At 36.7% G+C, this 20560-nt stretch overlaps 1 protein-coding gene across 2 annotated transcripts; it reads left to right on the plus strand.

The window, feature by feature from the left end:
* The first annotated feature begins 89 nt into the window (after positions 1-89).
* On the plus strand, positions 90-18752 carry LOC139128959 (titin homolog). 2 transcript variants are annotated; one of them, XM_070694643.1, is made up of 7 exons: positions 4815-4853; positions 6336-6406; positions 7616-7694; positions 8217-8316; positions 9272-9602; positions 10423-10691; positions 17851-18752. In XM_070694643.1, exons 1-7 carry the CDS (start codon positions 4816-4818, stop codon positions 17953-17955), a joined length of 993 nt encoding a protein of 330 aa, XP_070550744.1. In that variant the 5' UTR covers position 4815; the 3' UTR covers positions 17956-18752. The 2 variants fall into 2 exon arrangements, 1 of the variants encoding a protein (XP_070550744.1); XR_011551467.1 differs by lacking the exons at positions 8217-8316; positions 9272-9602; positions 10423-10691; positions 17851-18752 and adding exons at positions 90-208; positions 1615-2908; positions 3327-3415 and having other exon boundaries at positions 4807-4853; positions 7616-7683.
* Positions 18753-20560: the final 1808 nt, after the last annotated feature.

Raw genomic sequence — 20560 nt, forward strand, 5'->3', positions numbered from 1 at the left:
TTATATTGAATCAGTAATTAATGTACACAAGTGTGTGAAGACTTCCTCACCAAATCTGACATTGTTGGCTTTCCACACACGACCCGGATCCCGAGAGCATGCACAGAGCGAGCACCGAGAATAGAGGGGCGCCCTCTACAGATTTTCCTAGATAAAGTCACAAAAATACGGAAGTGGTGGCATGTGAATTTGCAGGATATGTGATCAGGTAATGTTCTTTATCTACAGTTGATCTCATCGGCAAGGAAGATTCGAGCATAGACCTACGTCCGTTTTTAAGGTCTATGATTCGAGAGAGTTTTTTTAGGTGCCAAGTATTTATCATTGCATTTAGGATCTGTGACTAAGTTGGTGAACAATCTTGACGGCTTCATTTTTTAAGTTCGCAACTCGCGATCGACGCTTTAGCAAACTTAACCAGGACAATTTACACTTCGTTGATTGAACCATGCATGGGGGCAAAAGTATATTATAACTTAACACACCGTCATTCAAACATGTTCTGAGAGTGACAATGTGCATCACACTCGAACGAGTTTAGCAATATACCTGAGAAAACTACTAGTATCAGTACACCTGGTCGATCATCATATCGCAGGAATATCACCTGACCTGACCAGGCGTAGACAACAGATACACCCACCATTGCAGGACCTGTAATTATCGCCGGCTGTTTTCCCCGATGTTGTCAGATAATTGATAATCGTTCACTTCTGTTTGACAGCGACAATTCACGATTAACTCACATCCATTCATAACTGATACAAAAATTCTAACCCCAAACGGAGGGTATTGTATGCACACATTTGTACTATGAATGCATTCTTATCTCTAGACACAATATGCAAGTACGTTACGTATGTACCGGTATGTATGTGTGTGTATTACAAGTGCATGGTACAGCAGTTATGTATGTCTGTAGGCCTATATGTCTGTACATGTATAATAATAACCAATCACATCACATCAAAATGGCACATGTGTTTGTTTAATACTGGTAGGTATATACCGTAAATACCGGTATATATATATATATACATGGAGGTAGTCATGATATATATATATATATATATATATATATATATATATATATATATGTATATATGTATATATAAATATATATATATATATATATATATATATATATATATATATATATATATATATATACGTATATGTATATATGTATATATATATAATATATATATATATATATATATATATATATATATATTATATATATATATATATATATATATATATATATATATATATATATTTATATTCAAAATTTCACCACCAAAACAAATATTATTTCTTAATAACATCGTGCAGCGGAGGTATTGTCCGAGATGCGTAGCGTCGAGGACAATACCGAAGCGTACAAGGACATAAATTCCGGTTTTTTGGGAATAACCTTATTATTATACACCTTTTTAGTCCAACTTTAGAAAAACGTTGAAATTAAGGTGTCTTTTGGATGGCATTTAAGTTTCCCAAGTTGTTTTAAATTCCTCAAAAAACCAGCAACAAATTGTGTCAAAGTGCCTCCTTAACTTTGAAATTTGAAGAGACTTTGAGATATAAACTGATGAGGAACTGATTTCTTTTTAGGATACTACTGTGCATGACAGGACCAGTTCAGATAATGGCATTAAGAATGACAGTGCATCTGTTTGAAAAGCAAGAAGCTGAGAAACTCTGGCGGTTGAAGCTATGTGAATATGCCGAGACAAGGTACATGGAAGAGAGGTCAAAGGTCACAGGAAGTGGCAGTGTAGGTGTATGTTCAGCACAGCATCTTGGGATTGAACAGGAAATGTTGCTAGCACATCCAAATAAGGCTGGATTTGAGAATGAGCAAAGAGACAGATTTTGATGGAGAAATCATGTCATCAAGATGACCTGGTGGGATTGTCAGAGAAATTTGGAAATCTCTCAGTCAGAGAAGTACCAGAAACATTTGAAGGTATTGTAAATCTTGCAGAACCAGGAAAAGGACAACAAACTGAAATGATGCCAAATTTGTTGAAACATTCTTCAGATAGGAGTAAGACATCAACTCAGAATTGGCAGCAAATTGCCCCATTTGAGAGACAGTTTGCTGAAAAATTGCAGTTGATTAAAGCAATGGAACATGCTGAACTGCATCATGAGGAAAACAAAGCCAATAGGAAGAGTGGTAACAGATAGTGAAGATCAGAATTTAGATAGACTGGGATTTGAATTTGTAGTTGGACATACTGTTGAAAAATCTAAAGGAAAGGCAGGGTTAGAAAATGATAGTTGTACCGGTAGTGTGCGTATGACAGAACATAAGCTGTCTCATTCTGCAGAGGTCCAGGACAGTAATAATGTTGAATTAGTTGTTGATGCAACCAAGACTTCAGACTGTACTACCAGTGGAACAGTACCATCCGTGGTATCTTGCAAGATAGACGAGACAAATATTATTGATGAGGACAGCAGTAGCCATCAGAGATTTGTCTCTGGATTTTATTCTGAAATTCACTCTCTGTCCTGTGAGTCTGCATCAGTGGAGAAGATTGAAGTTGCAGCTCAGACAGAAAACGTCGATGGTGGACCCACAAAATCAGAGCATGCAGAAACACAGACAATCTCCCCGACAATGCTGACAGTGGCAACAAACTTTCCTGAGGAACCCATCAGCCATTCCGACTCTGAAACCCAGACTCTCCAGATATTTACAGAGTGCTGCAAGTGTGGCCAGTTCTCAACTCCGGAGTCAGTGAGGCTATCCTTGGATTTAAAACGGGAACAGGGTCAAAGGTTGGCGCTGGAGAAACTTGTCTCCATTGTGGAACAGGAATCCAGGGAATTGAGGCAGCAGCTGCTTCTTGAAAGAACATCAACATGTACTGTTCAGAATGAACTCATTGATATGAAGGTAACCATGCTGTTTGCTTCATATTGAGAAAAAATATTAGTATGCCACTCTTTGTGTTTATGATGGAAAGGTTAGACCACCACAGAAGTAGGGGACAATATAATATGCAGCACTACTATTCTAATTTTTATCAGCATTGCCATCTTTTCTTTAAAACTTTATAATATATCACACATACAGCAGGCCTTATGCTGTTTGCAGCCATGGTAACATAGGTCAAAGTTCATATATTTAGCATGTCATTGGTGTATTTTGCAAATATTTATGTATACCGTAATACAGTTACCTTTAGTATGTTAGTTTTGTCTGTTAAAATTCTTTTGATATTTTTAAGTATAAATGAAAAGGTGAAGCCAAAATGGCCATAAGCAATTGGGCCTTCATGTTCTGTGTGTAATCTTTATTTTCTGAACTTCAGGCAGAGTTAACAAATGCCAGGAAGGTGTCATCAGAATATAAAATGAGAGTTGAAGAGCTTGAACAAATCTTCAAGGAGCAAGACAAATGGTAAGAATCTCATGACTCGTGATAGTCTTTCTGACATTGAGACGATTCTTAAATAGTTCCAATTCAATATTTCCCATCTTTGGAACTGCACTCCAGTTAGGTTACCTGGTCCATTATTACATTGCGACAACTTATCGCTAAAAAATGGCGAAGTTCATGCATCATAGTAATGAATATTTGCATCCATTGGGGACAGTGGAAAAAGGTAGAGATGCTGGTGTCTGGCTATGCAGTGTATGTACTTGTCAAGTTAAAGGGTCGAGTACTGGTATCTGTAATTTTTGATGACTTTTCCAGTATTTTTGTTTTCTATATCAACTAAAGTTTCTTGTTCTGCTGCCCAAAGCATGTTGAGATACACATTCAGCTTGTCAACTCAGCCTGTACATGTGTAGACTGCAATATTATTGTTTACAAGTCAATTCTGGTCTGGACGAAGATTCAGATGCAAAAAATAACAATGAATGCATTTTAAGTGTATATGCTCGACGTTGACAAGCCAAAGTTGTTTTTTTTATTTTTTTGGAGTAGAACATTGACAAAATTTAGTAGATCTTTGATCAGATTTGAACCCACAATGTATGGTACAGCACACCTAGCATTATACCGGTATGATACATCACAGTCAAAACTGCTCGGCCAAATCCCCACTCTGAAGAAGAGTGATTCAATAACTGAGCTAAGTTAATAGAGGAAAAGTCACCAAAATTACATTTATGGCGTTGCTGAAAAGCTACTATAACCGCTGTTGCAGGCACAGCACCGAATGACAGCTGCGAGATGTATTTGAGTCCCACTTATCAACAAACAAAATGAATAGCTCAACCATTACACCATGACATCTCTGGTTTAGGTCACAGACTAGTGACATCATCAGCATGAATGTTTAACCCTTGAGTGGTGTATTTTTGCCGCAAAAAAATTAAGTTCAACATTTCACCAATTTTTTATGAAGTTTTTTCTGCAATTATGTCGTTAATTTTGAAGCAAATGGACATCACATTTCATTGGCTTCAGTTTTATCAAAACTTTGGCAAAAATGTGAAAAAAATTGACCGGGGTATATATTTTGTAAGGGGGACAAACACTGACTGACACTCAAAGGGTAAGATTAATGTTAGATAACCTTTGGCAGGAAGAAAAACAATATAGTTAACTGTCATTCTGGCAATCTGGCTTTAGTCTGTTGTCTTGTTTTTGAAAATTTTGTCAAACAACAAACCAGTTAATTTTGACAAATAAAATGTGATCTGTTAGATCATAAAAAATATGTAAATATTTGTCATTTTATCAATAAACAAAATTCATCAGAAAAGACCATTCTAGCTCTTTTTATCAGATTGAATGAATTCCCTTTCCAATCATATTTCATTATTTTATTTTTTCTTCAGGTTTTCAAGATGGAAGAACAGATAGAAAATACCAACTACTTCAAAAGGTCCAATGTTCATTTTATTCAGCGATATGTTGTGTCAAGATACCGGTACCAGCAACCAAATGTTTCCGTTGCCAGCGTAACTGTGCAAACAGAAATACAAAGTGTTGCTTGTGCCGCCCTAAGTATATTTATATAATCCCTGTTAACCCAAATATTGAGGTCACGTCATTTGATAATCACCATAAAATCAGGTTTATCAAAAGGTCAGTAGACACAAACACACCATCAATGAGGAAGTGGATTAGAAAAACATGTGTATGATGATCAAAATGTAGTACAGTACTTAGAGTCAGACAGATTTCACCACTACATGTGGTTTTAATTTTGATGACACAGCTTGGTATATGACACAGACACATTGTATGTACAAAACGATATAAGCTATATTTTTATTATTGTTCACAATTCACATTGATGAATGGCATGGCTAGGTCATAGAGATTATTATGCATGACGCAGGATTACTGTTCAGTCTTTGCTGTGAGGTTTTCAAACTTTAATTTTGTAATCTAGGTTTTTGTAATTCAAGTTCAGTATTCTTTAGTAGAGGAGAAAATTTAAGGTCAACAACAATTTGACTTAAGTCACTCTAAAAGTAAGAGACAAGACTATCATGACTGCTTGCAAGTTTTAATCGTGATCACGACAGGAATATTTAATACCAATAGAATTCTCCTCCATTAGACCAGTGTGTATAGTACCGGTATTTCAGTCAACAGGTTTTGGGGATTACAGAGAATTATTCAGGCTAATAAAATGCATTATGTACACTGAAGGTGCAATGTAATTGTTGGCATTGTGAGCAGAATAAATTCACAGTGGACTTTATCCATGTAGTCCAGACTGAAATTAAGTTGTCAAGAATTACATTGGCCATTACGTTATTCAGACCTGCTAGGTGACAAATACCCGTGGAATGATAGGCATTTGACATTTTGGTTGAAGAACCAGTGATGGTATTCTACAAACAGGATAAAAATTGCGCAAAATACATCAAAATTTGCAATTCTGTGTTTGCAATCATCAAGATTCACAGCCAGGTCATCTGCAGTAATCAGGATTTTTCAACTGTCATATCACACATGTAGTGACAGACAGTGGTTGATGACATCAAACCATCATGCATGGACTTAAACATAAAATATGATGTACAAATAATGTCACAGTCATGTGTGTCATATTATTTGCCTCAGAGGACAAATCTATTTTGCAATTTGCTCTCAAGTTGAGTAAATTGGTCCTGAAATCTAATTTGCCAGCATTCCTGTAGACACACCTAGCCATTCAAGCACATTCATATTCTCTGGTCGGTCTGACCAGAGTAACAGCAAAACCACTGATCTGAGACAAACATGGAATGTCAGGTCTTCTCAGATCGCTGGATTTACTCACTTGTGTCACCACAGTGTATAAATATCATTTGGATTTTGACTTGTGATATTATAAGCCTTTTCAACATGTGTCTCAATTTATTTACTTCAGTGGGGTGGATTACTTGTTGGAAGCCAAACTAGCAACATCAAAATCGGCAGAGGCTCAGAAAAAACTGGAAGGTAAGAGAGGAAAAGATTTTTGTCTTTGGCATAAATTTATATCCAGTTGGAAGTTTATATTTCCAACACTTTTTCCCTTGACAGATCTCAAAGTCACATGTCAACCTAAGTTAACTTTGATGTTTCTCAAGTTAATATTTCCAATGACAGTTGCCTTCAAAAATTGTGTTGATATTTTGCATAATTTCAAGCTTTTTAGAGTAATATGCATCCACTCTATCTTACCAACCACACAAGTGCATTACACATGTGTAGACCTGATTTTGAGTAAAGAGTGATAGCATTTGAATGGAGGAGAAGACAAAATGTTGTAAGCAAAAGTTCAAAGGTCACTCCTTTCTGAAAAGATTGTCTGACAGCATTGTTAGTATTGTTGTGTGAATATTTTAACATCAACAACTCTTTTGCTACATATATATTACACAGTATGTTTTATCAGGAAAATGTTGCCAAATTTTGAAATTTTACATCGGAATTTATGGTATTGTTGTCTGTTATAATGCTCGCATAAAAGCTGTACCACAAGGTGCTCCATCAAATGACATTCTTTTGAAAATATAAAGCAAATCACTTGCCATTCACTTCAGAAAATACTGTGTCATGCAGGAAAATATGAACCCACCACAGACACTGGTAGAGAGCTGACACTAAGAAATTCCTAAATTGACTAAAAAGAGTTTGCAACAGTGAGGGTGCACTGCATGGTTCAAGAATGACACCCATGTTTTTCTCCTGATAAAATTAGTCAGGGATCCATTGCAAGTGGTTTGAACAGACCAGAATTTGAATATGAAAAGAGCCTGGCTATTTGTATGTACAATGAAAATTTCAGGTCATGGTATTGGGGACAGAGCAGTCACCTGATAGTCTTTTCACCAGTGACAGGTTCCTGTTTATGAATTATACATTTCAATGACAAGACTGCATGACCTTTAACATCTTGTCACTTTCAGTGACATGAATTGACCAATTTGACTGAACCACAACCATTGCCAACAAATTCTTCTTTGAATTGCCATTACATGTGATTTTCAGACAAAAAATATTCCTTTTAGACCCAGTAAAATGTTGAAATGTAAATACTACACACTACCAAAAATACCAGGATGTTAAGGTCATGTAGAGGTCATGAAAATGGCCATCTTTGATTGACAGGGTAAAATTGCAGCTAACTCTCCCTGGTTGTTGTTTTCATTTCACTACCGGTAGGCGTTCAGACTGAACTTCTGAGGTCACAGCAGGAGGTCAATCACCTCCTTGATAAGCTGGCTGAAATGAACAAAGAGAAGTAAGAATTATTTCCATGCTCTTCTAAAATTTGTCTTAGAATTTCAAGAAGCTTTGCATGTATTTGAAAACTTCAAGACATCACAAATGTTGCTTTTGAGATATTCACAATTTTTTCGCTTAATCTGAGCTTCATGACATTCTGTGTGAATTCACAGTAACAGTCTATAATTTTACATTGGCTTCCTGTGGTTTGAAATCTTGTAATTAAGAATTTTGTATTGCAATTTCAAGAACCTAGATAAATGCACATAAGAATAGTATCTCCTCTCTGTTCCAAATCTTTTACCATAGTCCCAATTTTTATCTAGGACTATCTTTTGTTTATTGTATTGTTTTCTAACAAGTATCAAAAGGGGGAACATTGCTTCCTTTTGCAGATACACACACTCAGTATAGAGTCCATGTGTTATGCATTTTATGAGCATAAATGAACGCATGTCCTATAACAAATGAAACAGATAAAGAAATCTAGCATTTCATATGTTGTAAGAGGTTATTTTTGTCTTTTTTGTATCAACAGAACTGACATGATATCCAGCAATGTGCACCATGAGTTGTTGAAGATTTCTGACCAAAGAGCAAAAGATGCCGAGATGAGATCACAGCAGCTGGAATATGAGGTGCGTTATATCTTTTTTTGAGTGAGAAAATATTACAGTTACATACAAATATTTATGGATATATGTTATGTCTTTAAAGTTCATGTCAGCCGTCTGAATGCTACAAAGTTAAGTTTAGCTTGTTGTACCGGTATGTACAAATGGGATAATTCAGAGACTACACATGCCTTTTTGTACGCCAGGCTGTAAAGTTTTCCTTGAAAGATTTATTGGTTAGCAACCACCCGACTGTGAAAGTTTTATGCAGAACAGACCTCGTACCTCAACTAGTACAAGGACAAATTAAATTGTAATTCTTTTCAAGCCCATCATCTGTCTTGAAGTCAGTAAAAAAGTGATCTAAAGCAATTGGCCCAATAATATTGGCCTAAAGCAATTTGTGGATAGATAGTGGTGAGCAGTCTTTTTAAAAATATTTCCTGTGAGAAGTTTGACACTATGATCTGTGTCATTTAACATGTACACCTCAATGCCCTGTGAACGGTCCACACAATCACCAGTGATAACAGTGTTTTTAGGCCAATTGCAATATGGTGATGAAGGTTAATCTGTGAACTTTCATTTTTCCTGGTCTGTATATACCAGTATGAGAGAGTGTTGTTCGTCCTCATTGTAAAAACAAACTGAGCTTTAATTGGTAAAGGTCACAGTCTGTGATCTAGATAAACATTAATGTACAATTTGTTCATGAAAAGATGGCTGAAATTCACTGGATGGAGACAACAGTTAGAGCGCCCTCATACATGGTGTTCTACATAAACAAAATTCTTATAAATGGACTCCCTAGGCTATTCACTGTTAATTTAATTTTGTGCTCTGTTTTCTTCATCAGGTATAATAGTGAAAAAAAGGAATACATATTTTGGTAAAGAGCAAGTAGACAGATGCAGATCATTTTACTGAATTTTAGTATTTTTATCTTGCCATAAAGACAATTTACCATTCTATGTTCCAGGTGCGACAGCTTAAAAATCAACTCCAAGCATCTCCAAAGAAAACTGTTAGTTTTGCCAAACATGTGACAAAACCGAGCAGTCCAAGTACCACAGTCCAAAATGTGGCAAAGAAGCCACCAACTACAGGGTTGTCGCAGACCAAAGAATCCAGTTTTCAGTATAAAATTTTCAGCACAGACAGTGTTCTGAAATCCATGGCATTGTCCAGGGAAAAAGGAAAGGAAAAGATTGAAGTTCCTGGAACATTCCAACTTCCAGAGGTCTCATCTCTCAAATCAAGTGGGAATATCAGTGCGGACCCAGCGGAATTCAAGGAAGCTCCTCTGATGGGTAAGATATGTCCTGTCACGGTTCCTTTGGAGTAGAGTAACCGTGGTCTTATAAAGATTTCTCTGATGTTACTTTGTAACATACATGTGTTTTTGTAAGTTACAGAGAACCTTCACTGATATACAGTGTAGTGTGGATTAATTTCATTACGTTGAACTTGAATGTGACTAACACTAAACTGAAGCAAACACCAGATAAAGGTAGTCCGTGAGATTTTGTCTGGTCCAAGCTAAGGGTGAAAGCAATTTATAATCCATTCCAAGCATTTGTTGTGCATGGATTATCTCAGGAGTCAAGACAGCTGATTTGATAAGACACTGATCACTGTGTTAATAGATACATGTATGCATCATAATGACATACTAATGTACCTTCACTTCAAACTATTTATGTACCAGGCTGGCCAAAACCTAATGGCCACTCTATATAGACAGCGATATTTTTATCAATTTTGTTGATGTGAAATTGTTAGTCATCTGAGACCATAAAGTCAAGTGCATGAAAAAATTTAAGGTTGTATTAACCCAAGGCTAAGGACTCCAATTGTCAGACACTGTATGATTTTTAAGCAATTAAGAGTTTCTTGGGATTTCATAACTTTATGTGTCTCCAGCATCTCCGATACATAATCCAGTACACATAAAGTTTTCAAAAAAAGATCTGTGTTGGTTCATGTCACCAGAATTGGCCTATAGGACACTGTGTACTGGTATATGAGTGCAATGATAAAAGGGGAGAATGTAGTATTCCAATGTGAGACAAGGAGTTAATATTATCTGAAGTTCATAGACATCAATTGACATTGTTGTTACCTTGTCAGTTTCAGCTGCCAGTGACAGTGACAGTGATTGGTCGTCAAGTGGCGCTGAAGATGACAACAAGAGAGAAGTTCAATTTTCACCTCCTGCCAAGAAACCAAAACCAATGTCAAGGAAATCAATTACACCAGAAAGAAAACCAATCATTGACCAATCAGGAAGAAGACCTCCCATCGCCCCAAAGCCATCTCTGCCGCCAAAACCAGTGTCTACCACGCCAATGAAAATGAACTTGAAATCTGTGGAAGAAAAACCCATTTCTTTTGATGATGTATGTATTTCATATTGTGAAAACATCAGTAGATTTTTACATGGTCACTCCATTTTGACTGTTATATATACCGGTGTACCGGTATATATATATATATATATATATATTGTTATGTAGGTCATTTACCCCACACTCATCATGACCTGAGTTCAATTAGTCTAGAACATTCTCTAGGTCACTGCCCTTGATGACCTCACAACCTTGAATTCAATTAGTCATGTTTGGAATGTTCTGGAAAGTTGATTAGTTGTGTAAGGGAGATAATTTTAGAACAGTAATTAGCATGTCAATAAAAGTTCTAGATTGTTCTTATATGCCTTTATAAAAGGGACGTGCACAGCTTCCAGTCAGACTTTTGGGATCGTGTCTCTTGTGTGTTACTAAACTCCAGCAGTAGTCATTCTCAAGACTTTTCAAGACCTTCACTGTCAACGCTGGATTTATACTGTGGACTTTGTGCAGCTTCAAGCCTGCAAGCCAAAGGACTGTTCATTCATCCGACTGACTGTTACAACTCTGAGACTGGAGCTTTGCCGTCCCAGCTGAGATAAGTAGTCTGTACACTTTTAAAGCTTGTACTCTGTCCCTGACTTAGCAATTAGTTTTGTTTTCGTAATAATTTTGTTTAAACGTAAACTGCTGAGTTCACCCTTTTGTTCGTTTTCTCTGCACGTAACAAATTGGGGGCTCGTCCGGGAGACGAATATTTTGAGCCGTTTGACAACATTTTGCCTACCTTTTCAAAACTACTTTACACTGTGAACTCAGCGAAATTTAATCATGGCGGAATTTAAGCCAGACGAATTTATGGATGACCTTGATCAGGACACATTTAATTCCCTCAGAAAAGACAACCTCATAGCACTGGCCAATTTCCTTAAAGTAGATGTCAAAAGATCTATGCGCAAGCGAGAAATACAGTTCAAGATTGCAAAACATTTAGTTAATTCTGGCCATTTTGAGGAGTCTGCCTTAAAAGATTATGAGCCTGAGTCTTCCTTTGAACTCAAAAAATTAGAATTGGAAATACAGGCAGATTTCGAGCTAAAAAAATTGGCATTAGAAAAAGAAAAGAATTACAATGAAAGAAAAAGAATTACAAATGGAAAAGGAGAGACAGGCATTAGAAAAAGAAAAATACAAATGCAGTTAGAAATGGAAGAAAGACAGAAAGAGAGGGAATTGGAAATGAAAGAAAAAGAATTGCAAATGGAAGAAAGACAAAGGGAGAAAGAAAGAGAGGAAAAAGAAAAGGAAGAGAATTAGCAGAACACCGACTGCAGTTAGAAATAAAACGTTTAGAGCTTGGACAGTCAGGAAAATTCTTCCCTTCAGACAAGTTTGACATCACTAAGCATTTCAGGTTAGTTCCCCCTTTCCAAGAAAAGGATGTTGATAAATATTTCCTTCATTTTGAGAAAATTGCTCAGAGTCTGAACTGGCCTAAGGAGTCCTGGTCTATGCTTTTGCAGAGTGCTTTGGTGGGTAAAGCCAGAGAAATTTACATTCAGTTGTCAGTAGAGCAGGCTTCAGATTATGATTCTGTGAAGGAATTAATTCTCAAGGGCTATGAATTGGTGCCTGAAGCTTACCGTCAGAAATTTAGGGATTGTGAGAAGGTGAAAGATCAAACTTACGTTGAATTTGCTCGAACAAAAGAACAACTGTTTGATCGTTGGTGTTCTTCTGAAAAGGTCAGTCAGAATTATGACAAATTACGACAGCTTGTTTTGATTGAGGAATTTAAAAGGTGCATTCGGAGTGACATCAAGACATTTATCAATGAACAAAAGGCAGATACATTAGAGGTTGCTGCACGTTTGGCCGATGATTATTCATTGACCCACAAATCTTCCTTTCTCAGCAAACCATCCCAGTCCTTTTCCTACAGAAACAATGCAGGCAAATTTAACTCCTCCTTTTTCATCCAAGAATTTTTCAAAGGAGAGTAGGAAATCAAATGAAAACAGTTCACAAAATTCAAGTAACACTTCCACATCATCAGATCCCAAGTCTCAATCTCCTTCTGACAAACAGTTCGGTACACTTTCTTGTAATTATTGCAAGAAAGACGGCCATTTAATGTCAGATTGTTTCAAATTGAAAAGAAAACGTGAAGGTCAAAGTAGTCAAAGTGGATCTAAGCCCACCGGCTTTATTTCTTCATCAACTCAATTAGAGTCTAATAATGTGTGCAACACATTTTCTGAGGTTAAACCCCTCTCATCCCCAATTAATGAGGTCAAGGTCAATTCTTCTCAAGATAGCATTATGGGTATTTTCGAACCATTTATTCATAATGGTTTTATATCACTTTCTAGTGATTTCTCTTCCGCTACCCCTGTCAAAATTTTAAGAGATACCGGGGCTTCCCAGTCTCTTTTGTTGGCAGATACCCTGCCGTTTTCTGAAAAGTCATTTTCAGGTTCTAAAGTTCTTATTAAGGGGGTAGATTGTAATGACTACATTCCTGTTCCTCTCCATAATGTCTATTTGTCTTCGGACTTTGTTTCTGGACCTGTGGCTTTAGGTATTAGGCCTTTTTTGCCTTTCGAAGGGATTCACCTTCTTCTTGGAAACGACCTTGCTGGGGACAAGGTCATTACTAATCCACTTGTGACTGATAATCCTACTTTAGATCAGGATCCAGAGCCAATTGAACAAGAGATACCCGATTTATTTCCTTCATGTGCCATTACTCGAGCCATGTCAAAGAAAACTTCCGAGAATCAAAATACTCTCAAGAATAATGTCACAGATGTTGACTTAAATGACACCTTTCTCAGTCAGGTGTTTGACACGGATCATTCCGTTATCCCTCGTGGATTTGAAACTTCCAGTAAAACTTCTGCTGACCAAAGTCAGACATTTTCTAGATCAAATCTCATTGCAGAACAACACAAAGACCCAGATATTTTGTCTTTGTTTGACAGGGTAGATGATGAAGGTAAAACTTCAGATAGCTCTGTTTCCTATTATACAAAATCTGGTATTCTCATGCGTAAATGGAGACCTCCAGATGTTTTGGTTGATGACGATTGGGCTATAAAACATCAAATTGTGGTTCCAAATCCCTATCGTGCTGAAATATTGCGCCTGGCCCATGAAACGCCCTGGGCTGGTCACTTAGGAGTCAGGAAAACTTATCATAAAATTCTCAGTCACTTTTATTGGCCTAATCTCAGGCAGGATGTAGCACATTTCTGTAAAACTTGTCACACATGTCAAATGGTAGGAAAGCCAAATCAGACCATTCCAAAGGCCCCTTTACAGCCAATTCCTGCATTTCAAGAACCATTTAGTAGGATACTAATAGACTGTGTTGGGCCCCTACCAAAAACAAGATCAGGAAATGAGTACATGCTGACAATAATGTGTACATCAACTCGGTTCCCGAAGCCATACCACTGAGAAATATAAAGACAAAGACTATAGTGAGAGCTTTAGTCAAATTTTTCACTTTATTTGGCCTCCCTAAATGTGTCCAGCCGATCAAGGCTCCAACTTTATGTCTGGAATTTTTCAACAAGTAATGGATCAGCTAGGCATTAAACAGTATAGGTCATCCGCCTATCATCCAGAAAGTCAGGGTGCTCTTGAGCGATTTCATCAAACTTTGAAAAACATGATTAGGACCTACTGTTTTGACACAGAGAAGCAGTGGGATGAAGGAATTCATTTTCTGCTCTTTGCTGTTAGAGAGTCAATTCAAGAGTCTCTTGGTTTTAGCCCATTTGAGCTTGTATTTGGACATACAGTCCGTGGCCCACTTAAGCTCGTTAAAGAGAAATTCCTATCAGACGATGATGATTGTCTGAATATTTTGCAATATGTGTCAGATTTTCGTACAAAACTCTCTAAAGCATGTGAATTAGCCAGAGAAAATCTTGAGTCATCTCAGCAGTCAATGAAAACCAAATATGATAAAAGCACCTCAAAACGGAAGTTTGAACCAGGTCAAAAAGTTGTTGTTCTACTTCCATTCCTGGCAAACCACTCCATGCTCGTTACTTTGGGCCATACCTAATTGATAAGAAATTGAGTGATTTAAATTACATCATAATAACACCTGACAGGCGAAAACAAAAACAGCTATGTCACATAAATATGCTTAAGCCATATTTGGATAGGGATAATCCTACTATAACTCAGCCTGTCAGTGCAGTCAGTTCAAACCATTATGAAGATAGTGATACTGAAACTGACTTGAGTGAAAATACTCTAAACTCAAAGCTGGGCTCGGTCAAGCTTCAGAACTCAGAAATCCTGGAGAAGCTGGAATCTACAAAGTTGGCACACCTCCAGCCAGAACAACAACAACAGGTGAAAGAACTGCTCCACGAATATAAACACCTGTTTCAAGATGTTCCAACGAGGACAAACGTCATCTATCACGACGTTGATGTTGGGGACAGTAAGCCTGTAAAACAACATCCATACAGACTGAATCCAACAAAAGCGAAATATCTCCAGGAAGAAGTCAAATACCTGCTGGACAATGACTTTATTGAACCCAGTAAAAGTAACTGGAGTTCGCCGTGCATACTTGTTCCAAATCAGATCACAGTTATCGTATGTGCACGGACTTTAGGAAGGTCAACACTTTAACAAAGACAGACACTTTCCCAATCCCGAGGATTGATGACTGCATCGACCGAGTGGGAAAAGCCAAGTATGTGACAAAATTTGACCTACTGAAGGGATTTTGGCAAGTCCCTCTGACGGATCGTGCTCGTGAAATATCCGCCTTTGTTACACCAGACGGATTGTTCCAGTACAAGGTGATGCCATTCGGAATGAAGAACTCTCCGGCAACGTTCCAACGGATGATCAACGACGTCATATCCGGGCTAGACGGGTGTGCAGCTTACGTTGACGACGTCGTCCTGTATAGTGACACCTGGGAGGAACACATCAAGCTCATGCGGAAGTTCTTTGAGAGACTGAGTAAAGCAATGTTGACTGTCAACCTTGCCAAATCTGAGTTTGGTTGGGCGAGGGTAACTTACCTCGGACATACTGTAGGACAGGGTGAGGTAAAACCTGTTGATGCCAAAATCAGTGCCATTTCAAGTTTTCCCATACCAAACTGCAAACGACAACTGATGCGCTTTCTCGGTATGGCTGGTTACTACAGAAAATTCTGTCCAAATTTCTCCACAATTACTGAGCCTTTGACTAACTTACTTAAAAAGAAAGTAAAGTTTGTTTGGTCAGAGCAATGCCAACAGGCATTTGATACACTTAAAGCCATACTGCAAAGTGCCCCAGTGTTGTCTGCACCAGATTTCACTTTGCCATTCAAATTAGCTGTAGATGCTAGTGATACGGCTGCTGGTGCTGTTTTATTGCAAGAGGATAGTCATGGTATAGATCATCCTGTTTGCTATTTTTCACGCAAATTTAACAAATCTCAGAGAAACTACTCTACAATTGAAAAAGAGTGTTTATCTTTGATATTAGCTTTACAGCATTTTGAAGTTTATGTTACTTCTTCAAATCAGCCAATAGTGGTTTATATTGATCACAACCCTCTTGTTTTTCTGCAGAAATTTAAAGGCAAAAAATCAGAGATTGCTAAGATGGAGTTTAATGTTACAGGAGTTTAATCTTGACATTAGACATATCAAAGGCAGAGACAATTTAATTGCAGACTGTCTCTCTCGTATTTAGAGTTTATTGTTGTTCACTTTCAAGAAATTTTATTGTTGTTCACTTTCAAGAAATTTTACTTTAGAGTAAAAAAATTTTGAGTACTTAAATCTTTTTCAAGATTACATTTGTAAAAGAAAGATTTTTCTTTGAAAAATTTTCCTTTTTTGAAGAGGGGGTGTGTTATGTAGGTCATTTACCCCACACTCATCATGACCTGAGTTCAATTAGTCTAGAACATTCTCTAGGTCACTGCCCTTGATGACCTCACAACCTTGAATTCAATTAGTCATGTTTGGAATGTTCTGGAAAGTTGATTAGTTGTGTAAGGGAGATAATTTTAGAACAGTAATTAGCATGTCAATAAAAGTTCTAGATTGTTCTTATATGCCTTTATAAAAGGGACGTGCACAGCTTCCAGTCAGACTTTTGGGATCGTGTCTCTTGTGTGTTACTAAACTCCAGCAGTAGTCATTCTCAAGACTTTTCAAGACCTTCACTGTCAACGCTGGATTTATACTGTGGACTTTGTGCAGCTTCAAGCCTGCAAGCCAAAGGACTGTTCATTCATCCGACTGACTGTTACAACTCTGAGACTGGAGCTTTGCCGTCCCAGCTGAGATAAGTAGTCTGTACACTTTTAAAGCTTGTACTCTGTCCCTGACTTAGCAATTAGTTTTGTTTTCGTAATAAATTTTGTTTAAACGTAAACTGCTGAGTTCACCCTTTTGTTCGTTTTCTCTGCACGTAACAATATATATATATATATATATATATATATATATATATATATATAATATATATATATATATATATATATATATATATATATATATATATATATATATATATATGCTGGAGATAACAGATACCAGGTATTTGTTGTGTAGGGAGTATCTCAGACAGCAAGACAACTGGTTTAGGGAGACCCTCATCAAAGTGTTAATAAGTTTGCATAGTAACAAGCTAGTGAACCTTTGATGACAAACATTCACATACTGGTACATGTATGAAGGCAATCAGAACCTAGCGACCACACATCATATGTTAAGTAAGACCATGGCTCAATGATAAAACTAAATTCATTGCAAATTAGTGTTCTTTTTAAGAAATTACATTTTTATAAGAAATTTTCACAGGCATTCTATCCGTAAATGTTAATAAAAAATTTTGAAAACTATGCAACCTTGAAAAATTTCATTCTTTGGAAGTATTTCAAGAAAGCTTTAAATCATTTTACAAAAGCTGCAATTGAGGTACAATTTCATGAAGCTCTACTTGTGCTAACTCAAGTTGTTTTCAATTATCTGTGCTTGCATAATTTGTATTTTCAAAATAGATTTACTATGTCAAAATGTTTAGCAACTTGTTGTGCAAGCTGAATGCAATATACCGGTATGTGACATTGCCAATCTGTGCTTTATCTTGATTATTTGTAGCGAAACACAATTATTAACAAAAAGTACTGCAATATAAATATTTTTCATTATTCTTTGTCTCTTCTCAGCAAGTCAAGGCACCATCACTTGCAACTAAACGAAGATTATCTGGACCAAAGGGACGTGCCCGGCCATCCAAATTTAGGAGAAAGAATGTCAGCATGGAGACTTAATCAGGAAAATAGAAAAATACTGGAATCTCTTCTCAGTCTTTCCCAGTTACTTCAGTTCATTGCCGCAATAGTTTGTTTCTTCCATAAATAACTGTAAAGCTGTTTTCTCGAAGCAATTTTCCTGTCCTTTTGTAACCAAATACACAGATTGAGATGATGAATATTGTCACATGATGCGAATGTAATTTGATCAGAAAAAAGTAATTGTCACTTTTTCAGGAATTGACAGTGCTTCTGAAAAACGTAATGATGTATAATTTTGTGAAGAATTCATTACATTTGGTGGTTTTTGTATCATTAGTCAGAATTTATATTTTATTTCTTTTATTATTTTGACAATCATTCCCCTTCCAAGAGGAGTAAAGTTTTTGAAATCATAAATCATTAGGGGAAGGCTGCATTAACTTGCATGGTACCTGAAACCTGAGTCCTTGCCTGAGCAACTCGGGTGACAAACAGAAGACTTTTAATCCCCAAGGTGTGAATGTTCCATTGTTATGTTTATCTAATCCAGCTGGTGCTATTGTAGTGTCATTGTAGGAAAGGCAGGTCTGTGAAATTGATCCTCTAGGGAAGTCAGGTTTTCCTAAGTTAATGAAGCTTTCCCGTAATGTTGTTCTTGATGCAATTTCTAAGCGATATTACTGCATTATGATTCAGATTAAGATTTATTGTATCTTAAGTTTATTTAGAACAGAACATTTCTTTGAAGTGATAAGAAAGTTGTGCAATATCCATTGAAAGATGAACCGTGCAATGATATCACTCTGTCACTATGTCATCTGTGTGGCTACAGTTTAAAAGCTGTGTATAATACCCTAGTATATCCTGGTATATCGAGATTGTTTTATGAACATTTATTTGAAAGTTGAACAGAACTGACAATGTCTATAAGAGAGAACATGGCAATCAAATTATTCATGATATATACATTAACCATGTGACTACTTATTTCCTCCATCAAAGATTATATGAACACGGATACATTATCACAGGAATTTTCCAGCATTTAATTCATCATGGTAGCAGTTATCAGGATAGTCAAGGGATTCAAATCCATTGGTAGTAAATTTGTTGCCAGATATTTTGAGTCCAGACCATATGTTTTCAAATTTACTGAAATGAAATTGCTTTGTGCAATTTATGCAGAATATAAACTGCTCATTGTAAATGAATTGCCCTCCTGACATTGAAAACTTACCATAGGACAATAAAGTTTTGTCTATAGTTTGTTTGGTTATTTGCTCTGAATAGAAGCTTTAAAACACTTTGTACTTGGCTGGTCAACATTCATGATCTGTGTACATGTTTGTGTTAAGTGCATTGTTGTTGTTGATAACATGATGTTGTACCTTTTGCTGAATTTTGTTTGTCAACAATGACAATGCTGGCAGGGTGCACAAGATTGATCTTATATCTCAATGTGTTGAACAAGGAATTTGAACGGATCATGATACAAACAAAATAGGAGCACAAACTGGCTTAGAAATACATGTATTTCCAAATGTGTTTGTACATATGGATTGGTTTGTACTGCCATAAGGTGATCCATTGGTCATACAGAGTCTATTAAACACTGTGCGTCCATGTTATTCCAGAGTAGAACATTACTTCGAATGACAAAGCAGCAAACTGTACACTGATTGTCTCATTGAAAGAATAATCTACTTAAATCGATTAGTAACGGTCACATGGCATGTAATTGTGTCAACACCTTAGTTTTCTCAATGATAATCATGGGACCATGTCATTCAATAAATGTGTATAATTTTATTAATGATCTTGTTAAATGATGATTACCGCTTACATGAAATAAACTACATTTGCTGATAAGATTGTTTACGGTGTGGTTATCATTGCCACCAATTGCATCAAGCAAGTATTCTGTAAGATGTGAACATTAATTGTGGGAGGCAGGAGCAGTAGTCATTTGAAGAACCAACTCTTTCACCGCATTCCATGACAATGGTTTGGTCTGAACCGATTGCTGTCAATGCTTGGTGATTGTGGAACTGTCCACTGAAGATGGGGGTTAGCAGGTTAACCCTTTAACCCTCAGGCTGTTCTTATTTAAAAGGTCCAAATGTCCCACAGCACTGACAACCAAAGGAGTGCTGCATTGAACAATGGTACTGAATAGGGTAGTCCTTCAAATCACAACATCCCTGCATGCCTCTAAAAATGTCCGGGTGAGATCTTGCAGAATGTTTGTTTGATGTCAATCAATATGGTAATTTGAAGTCATGAACTCTGACCCCTATCAGTCTAAATACCTAACAATTTACCTCTATGACCCTTTCATACAGGTTTTATTTCTCTCTTTTGTTTATTGCTCTTCAGCTAATTTTCCTTTGTAAAGATCCACTCATTCTATTGAAAACGGGGAATGTGAAAAGATTTGGCAGTAGAAGGATCTCCTATTGGCTAATATGGAAGAGATAATTATACACACAACTTGCTATGTCAAAGAATTTATATTGTCAGTATTGTTTCTATTATCTCCTTCTGTAATCACTAACTTTTGTTTAAACTACTTACATTACCGGTATTTGTGCAAATGAAGCTTCCTACATGAAAATGTTAGGACAAATAATTGTAAATAGTT

Source organism: Ptychodera flava, unplaced genomic scaffold, assembly GCF_041260155.1.
Source record: "Ptychodera flava strain L36383 unplaced genomic scaffold, AS_Pfla_20210202 Scaffold_80__1_contigs__length_553813_pilon, whole genome shotgun sequence".
NCBI lineage: Eukaryota > Metazoa > Hemichordata > Enteropneusta > Ptychoderidae > Ptychodera > Ptychodera flava.

Excerpts from the sequence above, each read along its gene's own strand:
- LOC139128959 (XM_070694643.1), top strand. The coding sequence starts at position 4,816 with ATGGAAGAACAGATAGAAAATACCAACTACTTCAAAAG. Across the intron at positions 8,317-9,271 it reads CACAGCAGCTGGAATATGAG|GTGCGACAGCTTAAAAATCA; the intron begins GTGCGTTATATC and ends TCTATGTTCCAG. Across the intron at positions 9,603-10,422 it reads CAAGGAAGCTCCTCTGATGG|TTTCAGCTGCCAGTGACAGT; the intron begins GTAAGATATGTC and ends TTACCTTGTCAG.